This window comes from Mytilus trossulus, chromosome 5, assembly GCF_036588685.1.
Source record: "Mytilus trossulus isolate FHL-02 chromosome 5, PNRI_Mtr1.1.1.hap1, whole genome shotgun sequence".
In the NCBI taxonomy this organism is placed as follows: Eukaryota; Metazoa; Mollusca; class Bivalvia; order Mytilida; family Mytilidae; genus Mytilus; species Mytilus trossulus.
The window spans coordinates 55012518-55027353 of record NC_086377.1 but is presented as its reverse complement, the minus strand read 5'-3'; the positions used below and the strand labels follow the sequence as shown (position 1 = coordinate 55027353).

The 14836-nt window shown below is 33.0% G+C and overlaps 1 protein-coding gene across 1 annotated transcript; it reads right to left on the bottom strand.

Moving 5' to 3' along the window:
- Window positions 1-211: 211 nt before the first annotated feature.
- On the bottom strand, window positions 212-6144 carry LOC134718926 (uncharacterized). The gene is made up of 5 exons (XM_063581771.1): window positions 6114-6144; window positions 4402-5493; window positions 3742-3837; window positions 3097-3192; window positions 212-1847 (listed from the first exon to the last, which is right to left on the bottom strand). The coding sequence occupies exons 2-5, from the start codon at window positions 5398-5400 to the stop codon at window positions 1668-1670; spliced, it is 1371 nt and encodes a 456-aa protein (XP_063437841.1). The 5' UTR covers window positions 5401-5493; window positions 6114-6144; the 3' UTR covers window positions 212-1667.
- Window positions 6145-14836: the final 8692 nt, after the last annotated feature.

Sequence of the window (14836 nt, the reverse complement as noted above, 5' to 3'; positions counted from 1 at the left end):
CCTTTTATTAAAACAAGCAAAGTAAGTGTAAATTATAGGGTTTGACAGGAATATAAACTGTTGAAAACAATTTTTAACACCTTTACCCCTATCCGCCATCCCCAATAGTCTGGTAGCACCTCGGCTAAAACCCTAATGCATTGCTATAATTCATGCAAATACATATATAATATATATATATATTAGAATTTTGTGTCATGGACTTTTAAATCATGATGGCTACATGTACATAAAAATTATGAAGCAGAAACAAACTGTAAATCTAAAGGAATATCACAATAGGTTGGTCAAAACATTGCAATAAATATTTTAGTTCCAGCATAAAAGAACAAGAGTGGACACACTGAAATGTCTCGCCTTCTTTACTAATTATTGTTATTATGTTGATATTCCTAAGTATAACGCTTTAATACAACTGTCACATGAACTTAACATGAACCATGATAGCCAAACAAAGACCAATGAACCATGAAAATGAGGTCAAGATCAGATGAGCCATGCTAGACAGACATGTACAGCTAACAATGCTTCCATACAACAAATATAGTTAACCTATTACTTATAGTTTAAGAAATATAGACCTAAACACAAAAACTTAACACTGTGCAATGAACCGTAAAATTGAGGTCATGTTCAAATTAAACCTGCGGGACTGACATATAGATCATAATATATTTACATACACCAAATATAGTTGACCTTTGGCATAAAATATAAGTTAAAAAGACCCAAAACTTAAAAACTTAACTATAACCACTGAACCATGAAAATAAGGTCAAGGTCAGATGACACCTGCCAGTTGGACATGTACACCTTACAGTCCTTCCATACACCAAATATACTAGCCCTATTGCTTATAGTGTCAGAGATATGGACTTGACCACCAAAACTTAACCTTGTTCACTGATCCAAGAAATGAGGTTGAGGTCAAGTGAAAACTGTCTGACGGGCATGAGGACCTTGCAAGGTATGCACATACCAAATATAGTTATCCTATTACTTTTAATATTAAAGAGAGAATTCAACATTACAAAAATTCTGAACTTTTTTTTCAAGTGGTAACTGAACCAAGAAAATGAGGTCAAGGGCATTGGAAATGTGACTGACAGAAACTTTGTGACATGAGGCATCTACAATGTATATACAAAGAATGAAGCCTCCTTGTCGTTCACCTTCCAAAATATAAACCTTTTAAATTAGCTTACGCTGCCGCCGTCGTAACCGCCGCCGGATCACTATCCCTATTTCGAGCTTTTTGCAACAAAAGTTGCAGGCTCGACAAAAATCATTGACAAATTGAATGAATTAGTGCAAGTTCATTTTCCTGACGAGTAATTTCTATAATAGCATCATTTAGTTCATCATCAGATTCCTCTTTAGGAATTTTTCCAGATTGATTGACAAATCTGGAAAATAAACCCTGAACTTGTTGTGAGCTCAGCCATTCTTCTGGCAAAAAAAGCCTATTCCTATTTTCATCCCTGACTGCTCTTATTTTTTTGGAAGCCTCTGTTGGAGTATATTTTCGGCCAGTTTGTTCACCTTCCATAAATAAATTAAGTAAATAGTCTTTTACAGCTATGCTAAATCTCTTATTCATTCTTCTTCCTTTCAATGACCATCCTGAATGTAGTGAACATTGTGTTTTAGACTGTGGTGTATGATCATCAGTTGCTTTTGAAAAAAACACTTGTCATTGACTCTTTTATGTTTGTGCATTTACTACTCCAAAAAGTTTTTACTCGATCTGCATGCCTGATCTTATGATTTCCAATGTCCTGGTGAATGTTATATTCATGTAGACTAACAAATGTAAGACCACATTCACCACAAGTATAGTCATCAGTCTGCAAAAGAAAAAAAAATACATTTGTATAAAAGAAGTGAAAAAACAGCAGAATTGAATCACTCTATCATGCATACATGTATACTTTGAACGAATTTGTGGGTATTTAAACTTAAGTAATTTCAATTATCTCCCCTGAAAAAAATCAGACCAGAAATATCCTTCTTCATGCACATCTTCAGGTTGTGTACAACTGGGTTAAGTTTCATCAATTTTATTCTTTTTAGGAGTAATTGCGCTAACAAGACTTGTTGCCATTTATTGCTAGATGTATATTTAACTAAGTAAAGTCAATTATCTCCCTTAAAATAGTTCCATCCTTAAATATTTTCCTTTGTCCACATCCTTAGGTTGTGTACTACAACTGTTTGAAGTTACATCAATACTAAGGAAGAGTTGCACTTATGAGATGTGATGGACAGACAGATGGAGGGACGACAGGGTGATTCCTATATATATCCCTGAAAACTTGTTTATTTGGGGGTATAAAGACACTAACAACACAGGACACTAATAAAACCTAAACAAACATTAGACCTTTGGTTTTCCTGTTTGAATGGTTTTACACTAGTAATTTTGGGGCCCTTTATAACTTGTTGTTCGGTTTGGGCCAAAGCTTTGTGTTGAAGGCTGTACATTGACCTATAATGGTTTACTTTTTTAAATTGTTATTTGGATGGAGAGTTGTCTCATTGACACTCACATCACATCTTCTTATATCTATGAACAATATTGTCAAAGTCTAGAAAGATTGGTCCATCCTTAATTTCTTTTGCAAGATGAAAGGATAGTGATGTTAACCACAAAAGAATATACATTGTATTTCTCTAATTTTTGTGCTATTTTCACATTTCCTGACCGGTGTGAGAAAAATATTTATCCTCACTAGTGAAAAATCTGTTCACGGCAAATGATTAGTCCAAATTTGATTATGACGTCAAATTGTTTTGTTTTCTTCTCCATTTTCCTATTGTGACGTCATGAAAAAAGGCGACCTTGCCTGATGACATCGCATATAAAGAACAAAATTGTCCGAAAATCTTTGAAAAAGAACGATAAAAAGCATTAGAGAAACAGATTCCGACACTATAACTCGTGTTTAACGATATTTCTCCACTCTCGACAATTAAATTTTATTATTTAAAGGGCTCGGCAAGCCTTGCGCTTTAAATAATAAAATTTAACTGTCGAGAGTGAAGAATTATCATAGTACACTTGTTTTAGTGTAAGAATCTATATGTATCTGTTACCTCATTCATCTGTTCATGACTAGCAGCATTTTCCTCTGTGTTCTCCTCATTTATTTCCTCTATATTGTCTTCAACATCTCCTGTTTCATTTCTTTCCTGTAAAAATATACTAATCATAAACACATATTTCCAATATTGTTATCTAAAATTGATATAGGTGATAACAGTTAAGAAAGTAAATTTTACATTTAACTCAGTTTTAAACATGTAAAATTTACCTTAGTAAGTTAAAGGATCTTTGAGCAAACTTTGGACTTTTAAAGCTTATATATTATTACTTAGTTTAACATTTATGTAAAATGTACATTTGGGGAGTCCAAAAGGGAGATGAACTTAAAACATACAAACTTGCTGCATTTTGTAAAAACCTTTTCTAATTCAGTCTGTTGTTTTCGTGTGTTGGTGTAGTTAATATGTGTTTTTCATTTTTATTTTGTATACGTTATAATAAGGTTGTTGTTTTCCTGGCTTGAAAAAGATTTTTACTGGCCATTTTGGGGTCCTTTACAGCTGATTTGATAAAAATCCTAGCTTACTTTACCTACATTGTGTATTAAATGGAGAGTTGTCTCATTGGCATTCATACCACATCTTCTTATTCATTTATTCATATTGTATCATAAAACTAAGAAAAAAAATGAAAACCTTTTCATTATTTGTTTCACTGTGCTTCCTCTTAAGGCTCTTTCTTGGTCTTATTTTACTCTTTCCTATTCTAGTAACTTTTGGCATTTCCAGTATCTACAATATAGTCAAGCAAAAATATTAATAATACAAACAAGTTGTAGTAATTTTAAAGTTATAACATTGTACACTTCTTATTCAATATGAATTCATTAGTGTTCTTTGACAAAAAGGAAAAAAAAATTGTGCTTCCTTTTACATCCACTCTAAAATTAGGATCAGGTTTTTTTTCTTTAAAATTCAAATTTTTTTGTGAATTTATTTCAAGGGTAAAAAATAACAGGCATGACAGTGTAATACCATGTTAAACTTGAACATGTTTCTAGAAAAGGAGAAGACCTAGGGCAAAAAATTATAACTATTTTGTTGTTATACAATTTTTTTACTTGGGCCTTTCAATTTACCATCAACCTTGCCAATTGTATAGATTTGATATTAAAAAAAAGTTATTTACATTTGAACTTGGTTTTTCTATTTATTGGAACATTTTTATTTGTCAAAGGATTAGTTTGGTTAGAAAAACACACTTTGTCAGAATGTTTATTGATTAAAAGGGCTTTTCCTGCATGTCTAAACCTAAAATAATACTATACACTTGGCTTGTTTTAAATTTCTACTCACCTTAAGATTTGTTTCATCTTGTTTTCCATTTGACATCTTCTTCAAATCCCTAGATGAAATGAAGACACCTATGCCAACACCATAAGCTTGCCACATTCTAAGACCTCCAATCTCAAAGCTGAAATTGTTGTACATATTTATGTTTGGTATGGAACATTTTTTCATAGTCTGTGCACTAAAATCAACTTCAGCAACATACACATGTGTGTTCATGATACCACTATAACTTTCAAGGGCTCTTTTCAACTCTTCTGCAGTTGTAATATTGTTCCCTTCATTTCCAAACCGTTTTGCATGTATCTTCATTGGAGCAGTTCTTCTGTCGCAAATATCCTTACCGCTTTGAGCTTCACTGAAATCGTACCGAGAAATGTTTATCCCTGTTCTTTGAGAAATTTCTGGAATAGCAGCCATCAGTGGTCCACAGTGATAACAGGAGGCATTATCACTACGAAGATATACTGTATCTTTAGTTTCATCTTTGCTTTTTATGCAGTTTAATAAGCTCTCAATTATTGAAGCAACAGCATACCATCCTTGGGGGATACTGTCAAACAAATGTACATAACAGTCAGTATTGATTTTCATATCAATACCTCTGGATAATACAACACTTACATGCCACTTAATTCCCTTTTTACCATAAAAATCAGTTTGCTTTTCACGGTCAAACCATGGAAGAAATTTCATGGCCCAATCCATAACTATAAAAATTTCATTTGGAAGAAGATTCTCAAGAACCAAATGTTTTGCCTGTTCTTGACTGACTGTTCTCAATACATGTTGCTTCCACTGAAACACTTTTTCCTTGCAGCTTTGGAAGCCATGCAGATATTCAGTTTTCATTTCTTCTGATGGAAATGTTCCATCTATAACAATCTGCTCTAGGTCATCAATTACAGAGCTCATAACTGTACACAGTTCACAACATTCGTCATGTGTATGATCACATTTCTCTTGTAAATCTTTTACGTTTGAATCACTAAGAGCATAATGCATGCAATGATCAGCTACTTTTGATGATTTTTCAACATGCCATCTGTAATCGCAAGACAAATACCGCTTTGAAGCTCGTAATCTTCGTTGAATGTCCTGCAAGATAAAAAAAAGTATTCATATCAACCCTTATACATGTATAACATGCTTTATATTCATATGAAAATTATACAACTGTAAAATGCATTAGAAATATGACATGCTGCATGGTGAGTCATTGGTGATTACAAACTGACAATTGCACTGTAAAAAAATTACTCTACATTCATACATAGTTTCATCCTTCTATTATTATGTTCAAACAATTACATGTATAATGTTATGATTTGGGCAAACATGTAATTTTTCCAGAATTTCATATATATGTAGATGTAATCTCATACGAGTTCTTTGATCTTGGAACTGTCCGTGAAGATAGATCATGGACTTTCAAAGCATACCGTATGTAAGTTACAAGATTGTAAATACCTATACATCTGATAATTATATTTTCATTGCAAATTTTGATATTTTTTCCGTATGAGGTTTAAATATTCTTTTAGCGCATTCATAACTGCTAGAAAGCTTTGAGAATTGGTCAGCTACTGTCCACATGAAAACAAGTTCTACAAAGTAACATTCCTTTATGGTGGGCAAACGAGTTATATGGATCTTACTAAGACATATGGTAGGACAAATTATAGGGCATCTGTATCCAAAAATATTGAATAAAATACCTTGAAATCATGAACTTCATTTTGAGTAAAATCCTCCGTTTACAATTGGCCCCAAGTACAAAAAACAATGTGTCTCAGATTAATATCTGTTGTAGAGTTGTTCTGACTTAGATATATGTATAATATTTATTTATATATGTAATTCTTTTTTTTAGAAAAGAAGGTAAAAACAAGAAAAGAGGGAGGGAAGAAGAAGAAGAGAAAGAGAATAGGAAAAAGATTATTTGTCTTTTCCTGAATGAATACTAAAAGATCAAAATGTTATATGAAAATACGATAAATGATCACTATTATTTGGATAAGAGAAAGTATGGAAAACTAAAATGTTTATGATACAATACAGAATAAAATAAAACCTCTGTTTTTGACTAACAATCACGTTTTATCTTTCAACGTTGTATGTTATAGAATATAAAAGAATAGACAAAAAAAAAAAAAAACACAGCAAAAGTGCTTTATTATCATCCATGATGTAAAAATGAATTTAGAGTTATCTTTCTTTCTATATGTATTTTATTTCCTTTCAGGAAAAAGTGTGATGAACACGTGAAGACTATAAGTACCATGAGCTGGGGGGAAATTTCCTCCAAGATTGATAATTTAAACAAGATCAAACAGGAGATGGTAAAAAGTAATGGGAGAATATTGGAGTTGATTGATGGAACCATTACACAGTTAAGAAAAGAAAAGCCCAGACGAGTGCTCTTTTCTAGTATTTTATAGCCAATTAAAAGATATATAGACAACATTGTTATTTTTTCTTTACACAAATAATATATTGCGTAAATTTTATAGTGAATGGAGAGAAAAAATCTAGACAAATTAATATTACACTTACACTATCCTCTAGGGACTTTAAGATTCTTTGTATTTTTTAAGCAGAACCTTCAGCTATTTATACGGTTTTAGCATTTTAAAAATTGAGGATTACAGGTGTTGAATCATTGAAAAGGAATGCGGTGCTTAGATGATTTATTACTTGCAGTGTCACAAGTGCTAACACGTCACCTCACGTTTTTTGCGGTCTTAATGTGTGCTTTTCTCTCTGTTTTCTGAAAACGTATTAAAGAGTTGTTAAGTCGAGAGACCTACAGATGTTGAATGATTGAAAAAGGTGTAGTGTCAAGATTATTTATCACATGTCGTGTCATGATTTTAGAAGTGGTAGTTAAGAAGTTAAAACACACGTCACGTTTTTAAAGTCTTAATGTGTGCTTTTGCATAACTAAAGCCTATTTAGGAGTTGTTTGTGCAGGTGTTGCGGTTTTATTATATGCTATAGCTCATATTTAAACATTCCATATTTTATGACCCCATGTAACCATCTCATTTTTATATACCCAAGACTGAATGTTCATTTTGACTCCAAGTAAGCTCCCATGTTTTATGACCCCACAGTTGTGGTGTTCAGTAACGATCCTATATTTTATGACCCCAAGTAAGTTTCCAGATGTTATGACCCCACAGTTGTGGGTGTTCAGTTACTACCCCTTATTTTATGACCCCAAGTAAGTTTCCAAGTTTTATGACCCCACAGTTGTGGGGGTTCAGTAATCATATACTACTTACCTCCTTAGAGCTAGGACAATTATTCGCGTTTTTGTTCACTTTTTGACATTTGAAGGTTAGGGAACAGGAAGGATTTTCAGGTTTTGATTGCCTGGCAAATATATATGTCCATCCATTTTTTAGTTTTTATGAAGGTTTTGAAGGTTTAATTTCTTTCCAATCAGAGTCAGGAATCAAAGTGAAACATTATACCTTTTTTTCAAGCAAAATTGTGTGTTCTTCAGAAATAGCACTGTCATACTGTCTTATTCATGTTGGAACTAACGATGTAAGAGACTTTTATGTAAATCGTATCATTGCTGATTTTAGAGAGTTATTTGTAAAATTTAAATCTTTGTCTCCGCATATCAAGCTTTATATATCTTCTATTTTACCAAGACCTGTAGATTTTGATTTAACTGGTTTTTAATATGCTAATATTAATATGCAATTACTTTCTGTATGTTCTAAATATAACATTATTTTTATAAAATCATACAAAAGGTTTATTGTAAGAGGGCGTCCTATTTAGTCTCTTTTTGCCTTTAATGACGGAGGGTTGCATCTTAATGAAGCTTGTCTATACGAGCTTCGCAGATGCTTTCAACATGTTATCAGTCATATATAATTTATATTGTGTACTTTTTGTTGTATGATAATCACCTTATTGTTTGTTTGTATGCTTTGTATATTGATAGGAGGTCATCGATGTTAATCTTATAAGGGAGCAATTTATCCCTTAGGATTTTGATCTTACAAAGGAGTGTACTTTTCTTTGGGACCATAAGCTTACTTGAAGTTAGTGCACTTACAGGGGATTCCGTCATATTCTCTGAGTGTGTCGTATAAAGGGAGTTTTTTTATTCCTTTCTATTCAACTGAAACTTACAAGGAAGTGTTTCATTCCTTGTGTTTCATTCTTCTATTTGCGTGTGTGTATAATTTGTGTTTGTTAATCTTTTTTTGGCGGGTTGTTTGGCGCATTTTGTTATTTCTTTTAGGCCCGCTTTGTTAAGATTATTCGTATGTGTATCTTTTGTTTTGTATTATATGAATATTTTGTGTGTAAATTATATTTATTTATGTATCTTATATGTTAATTCAAGCTGCCAAAATTAAACTATTACTGGTTTATATCTTCTTTATTTGAAAGCCCCCGTAATTAGTTTGTTTTTATAATTTTATCAAAGCGCTGTAAGCACTGAGGGCAGTAACCAAAAACCAAGGCCAATGTAATCATGAAAACTGTGGCAATGTTGCTTCAACATTAATCATTCATCTATATTAAATTTATGCTAATCTAATGAGTTAATTATTAAGGCAAATAATTTATAAGTTTGGTAAATTATTGGAGATTAAATTGATATTATCTTTTTCGCTGGACTACTATACATAAATAAACATTACATACTGATTCTATTATATTACATGAACTGTGGGATGTATTGTTTTCCAAGAGTATGATTGCTAAGTATGCATTACAGGATATTATTATTTGAGCAACATTCAAGGAGGATAAGTGGAAATGTATGAAGGAATCCTTGGGTACAAATATCAATTATATGCAGAAGTGGACTCTTGAACATTATTAACAGATATGGCAGTCAAGAAATGTATACCATTACTAAATGGAATAAACTATTGTGAATATTTTTTCAACCATAAGTACTTTCAAAATACAATACAATTCAAATTCAGATTATTGTGTCAATATACAAAAATTTACAAGTTACATTTAAAAAAATTGAAAATGCATATATATCATTTATTTGAAATGAATTTTATAGCTTTATATTGTGCAGCCACACTTCGAAATCTTTTAATGGTATATGCCTGTTATTTGTCAACATTTTGCCTTCACCTTAAGATCATCAGTGTTCAAATGAGAAAACTATTTGGCAGCCGCATACATGAAAAAAGAAGTAAATGGTTGTAAATAACAGACAGATTTTCAATATGGTACATTTGTATATCAGCTAGCCTTTGTTTCATAGAACTTTCTATTTTCGTTTTTTAGTACAATGAGATATAAGGTATACAACAATCAGACGCAATAAAACAATAAAAACACCCGAAAGGCATTAAGCTATAGGTGCTTACATGCAGTCCTTAACCGTTGACAACACTTATTTAAATACTTCATGCATATTCAGAACGAGAAAAAGTTCACAATAAACACAATAGGTAGGTTGATACAATAGAGGCCATCTAGGATGATGGTCGGGGAAATTTGAACTGCCACTAGAAATTAGGGTATATTGGATAAGGACAGAAATTTTGCATGCAACAGGCCACCTACGGACCCCTCAAAGAGTTATTGCTAGGGTTCTTAATTTGCAAAGAGCGTGGCACTCTCTCTACACGAGGCATCGGATTTAACGTCCCCCTTCTGATCGGACTTTTTCTTTAAAAAAGGGGCGACCATTGTGTCACCGTATATAGATATAGGAAGATGTGGTGTGAGTGCCAATGAGACAACTCTCCATCCAAATATATGTAAGTGAAATAGATGAGTGTTCAACTTAGGCCTTTCTTGATGTCACTATTGGTCGTCTTACTGAATTAATTTCATCTGGAAAAGTAGAGTTAATTTCATTAGATTTCGTTAAAGTATAATGTTGATACTAATAAGGTGCTAACATGCAGTCCTCAACAAAACCAGGAGACTAAAGGATTTGCCATGATATATTGAATTGACCAGAGACTATAAACAATTATAATATGAGTCAAGATATAGCTGCCATCAACACCAAATTCTCTGAATAATTTTCTTTTAATTAATATGAGATTATAGACAACCACTGAAAAGGTTTCTGACTTTAAATGGGTACATGAATATGGGGTGAGGTGAACTTAGTTATTTCTTCAGAACCATCTAAAAAAATCCATCTTTACTGCTGAAGCAGAAGCAATAATTTTGGCTTTGAAATTTATTGCTTCTTCAGATAAATCCAAATTTATTATATGTTCGGATTCACTTTCATGTTTACAAGCTATACGAAATACTAAAATTAAAAACCCAACAATCCTGAAAATTTTATATGTAATGAGGAATTTACAAATTCTTCTGAAAGAAATAATATTTTTATGGGTTCCGAGTCATGTTGGAATCCTTGGAAACACAGCTGTAGACCTTGAGGCAAAGAATGCCCTGGGTGACCCTCTATCTAACTGTGATATACCATATACTGATTTTAAATCTAATATTAGAGAATATGTTTTTAATATATTGAAAAATAAATGGAGTAAAAAAGATGATAATAAATTGCATGAAATTAAACCTAGTTTAGGCAAACCTTTTGCTAATATTATGTGCAGAAAAGATCAGTGTGTTATTACTAGATGTCGTATTGGTCATACTAGAATAACACACGAGTATCTTTTAAAAAATGAAGATGAACCACAATGTGTTCCTTGCAACTGCAAGTATACTATTAAACATGTTTTAATTAATTGTATTGACTTTGCTGATATTCGTAAGAAGCATTTCAATGTCAATAATATGTATGATTTATTTAATGATGTTCCATTTACAAATATTGTTGCTTTTTTAAAAGAAATTGGAATTTATTATAAAATATAAAAATGTTATTATATTTAAATCGATTTTAATTTTTATCACGTTATTTTACTGTTGATTTTTATTTGTATATACTCAATTTGCTTTAGTCAATAATTTTAGTATATTGAAGGACTTTTTGTCTTATTTTAAAATATGCTTTAAATTGTAAAAATATTCGAATTAGCTCTCGCCGCGATATAGCCTTTTTGTGCTAATGCGGCGTAAAGCAACCAACAATCAATCAATCAATCTAAAAAAATCTCTCAGAATGTCCTCCTGTGATGAAATCAGAGATTAGGGAGGCACTACCAATCATTGATTACTGGGCAGTACCTGTGCCAGATGAGACACTGACTGAGCAGGAGGAATCTTTGTTCAGTCCTCCCTCAAGGAAGGTGCTAATAACAGATGGGTTGCCGAAGAACGTTTCAGACTAGGAAGAGCCAGATGTCGAGTTGATGGAGATGCAGGGATCGCCCGGCAGGTCTTTATTATATGTTGTATTATCAGCGGCTGGATTGAGCGATGTGTCCAGCGTGTGTACTTCAAATGCTTCAGGTGTGTCCTCTGGAAATTGTACGGTTCATGTCACGTATCCCGTCCTGTCATGTCATTCGTTCCGTCAAGGTTCTGTTCCGTTCCTGTCATGTCTACTGTACCGTCCACTATTCCGATTCCTCTCATGTCTTCCTCTTCAGATTTCCTTGCCGCCCGGATTCCGGACTTTCCAAGGAGCCCAACAAGGGAGACAGAGGAGGACTTTGTTCCCGCTCATATAATCCTGGCTACAAGACCTGTTGAACGAACTACATATGAATTCGAGATGCAGGATCTGAGGCTTTTCTTTGCGGGGGCACCATCCTCTTACGTCAACTCTTGTCCCGATCTCCGAGATATTAAGAACATGGCCTGAATTTCTTCTAACCTTACTCGTCGTTTAGTTCCGGTAGGGGTTTTTTTTTTTTGAAGAGTTTTGAAACCGCTGAAAGCCCAATAAGCTCTAAACCTGCTGAGTTATTTATTTTCAATCCACTGCAAGTCAGGTAATTTATTTTCAAACTACCACAGAACAAACCATTGATGAATACTGTAACATGTAATGCAGGGCAAGCTAATGCTGATTTGTCACATACATATGTTTTAATGGCATATTTGTCCAATTTCTGTATTGTACCTTCCATATTCGTTCACTTAGATACATGAAATTAACTGAAACTCGAAAATCAATACATTTTATAAAAAATTAACAATGGCTTGCCCTGCATTACATGTAATAGTATTCGTCCATACCAATTTTAAGCAAATTAAGTCGTCTTGCAGGCCTGCAGATTTTTTTGAAAATTTAGTGTTCACCCCAAGAACCGGTTTGGCCACAACATAACAATTTCAAGTTTATTTACAATTTACACAGTGTGTATATGTAAAGTATGTTTAATGAACATATGTTTTCATAGTTTATGACTTCATTCATTATAGGTTGAAAAATACAGGCAAAGTTTAGATGTTTATGAAGTGTCCTATATTTTGACTTTAGTGGAACCTTTATACTACGAATACAGTGTTTTTTCTGTCTTAAATTCGTAATTGGACGAAATTTAAGTCAAATTAGACCTCCGGTTTGCGTTTTTCTTTTTACTTGGAAACAAATATACATATACTACGAATAAAGTGTATTTTCTGTCATATATCATTTTCAAGTTTACTATCCACGGCAGTCACAGGGTTTATTAATAGAGAGAGTCTGAATAATATATCAATGACCGCTGTGGATCAATTATTAAACTGAGAATTAACTGTAAAAAGAAAATACACTTTCGGGACGTCTGGAACGGGTGTTTTTAAGATCGAAATTTCAGGATTGACCATTTCGGGATCCGGGATTTCTTTTTTTGAATTTCGGGATGTCGAGATATTTAATTTGTATAATAAATTCAGAACCTCGGGATTTCATGTTTTTAAGCCCAGGATATTGGAATCAGGGCCCCTCCGCAGCGGCGGATCCAGAAATTTTAAAACACAGGGGCCCGTTGACTGCCTTAGAGGGGCCCGATTAAACTAAACTGAGAATTGACTGTTAAAAGAAAATACACTTTCGGGACGTCTGGAACGGGTGTTTTTAAGATCGAAATTTCAGGATTGACCATTTCGGGATCCGGGATTTCTTTTTTTGAATTTAGGGATGTCGAGATATTTAATTTGTATAATAAATTCAGAACCTCGGGATTTCATGTTTTTAAGCCCGGGATATTGGAATCAGGACCCTCCGCAGTGGCGGATCTAGAAATTTTCATACGCAGGGGCCCGTTGACTGCCTAAGAGGGGCCCGCTCCGGTCATGCTTCAGTGATTCCCTATATAAGCAACCAATTATTATCCCGAAAAGGGGGCTGGGCCCCCTCCGCCTCTGCCCCGATCCCCCCTTTAATGAATGTTCATAATATATATACAGATAAGCGCTAAAATGATTCATGTGTCATTAAAATTAATAGAGAACAAACAAACAAACAAACAAAATTTTTTTGTGGGAAAAGGAGGAGCCGGGCTAGAAAAAACAATTATCCTGTCCCAAATTACCTATGACTTTTGATACCTTTTCTGAAATTCTAAATGTTTTACCAAAAAAAAAAGATATGGTATGAATGCCAATGAGACAGCTCTCCACAAGAGACCAGAAGGACACCGAAATTAACATTTAAAGGTCGACTTACGGCCTTTAACAATAAGCAAAAGCCGATACTGCATAGTCTGATATAAAAGGCCCCGAAATGACAATGTAAAACAATTCAAATGAGAAAACTAACAGCCTTATTTATGTACAAAAAAGAACGAAAAACAAATATCACTGAACCACTGAATTACAGGCTCCTAACTGGGATGTTCATAATACATGTACACTAAATGTATGTTCATTATGAAATTAATAGAAAACAAAAAATGGGAATTTTGGAAATAAGGGAGTAGGGTTAAAAAAACAACATTTTCCTGTCCCCAAGTACCTATGACTTTTGATACTTTTCCTGAAATTCTCAAGTCATTAAATCTTTTACTAACTTCTTCCTACAACACTTTACATCCTTTCAAATACGCTCTGAATGCCCGCGATTTCGCGGGTGTGTTCTAGTAACATCAAAACCAAAGAAATGAATATATTTTTAGAACATGATCGACTAAAGGTTTTACCTGATACTATTATAAAAAAAAAAGTAAACTAAACTCAAAAATGCAAAATTAAAGAAATCTGTGGTTTGTTATCGTTTATATCTGATCCAACTGTAAGTACACATCAGAAAATTATCTTGATACAATGACCGATTGAATGTAACATCAAATAAAATTATCCAAAATATTGTCAAAATCACTTAAAAAAATGGAAAACTATCAGATTTCTTAAAATATTAAAATCATTTTGAAATTTACAGTTCTTAAAATATTAAAATCATTTTGAAATTTACAGTCAAATGTAGAAAACAGATTTTATTTAATCGATGGCTGGTTTTAGAGTTAGTCTAAAGATTAAAAAAAAGCTGTGGTTAGTTCATGTTTATATCTGATACTACTATATCAACAAGTCAACGTCACAATGTTACCATCGCACTTCAGCGTGTTAACCAACG

Bases quoted from the DNA above. Each gene is read 5' to 3' on its own strand.
- LOC134718926 (XM_063581771.1), bottom strand. From the start codon at position 5,400: ATGCATTATGCTCTTAGTGATTCAAACGTAAAAGATTTACAAGAGAAA. The intron at 3,193-3,741 runs GTTTTCATTTTT...ATATTTTTACAG, and splicing joins GTGAAACAAATAATGAAAAG to GAAAGAAATGAAACAGGAGA. The intron at 1,848-3,096 runs GTAACAGATACA...TTTCTTTTGCAG, and splicing joins GTCATGAACAGATGAATGAG to ACTGATGACTATACTTGTGG.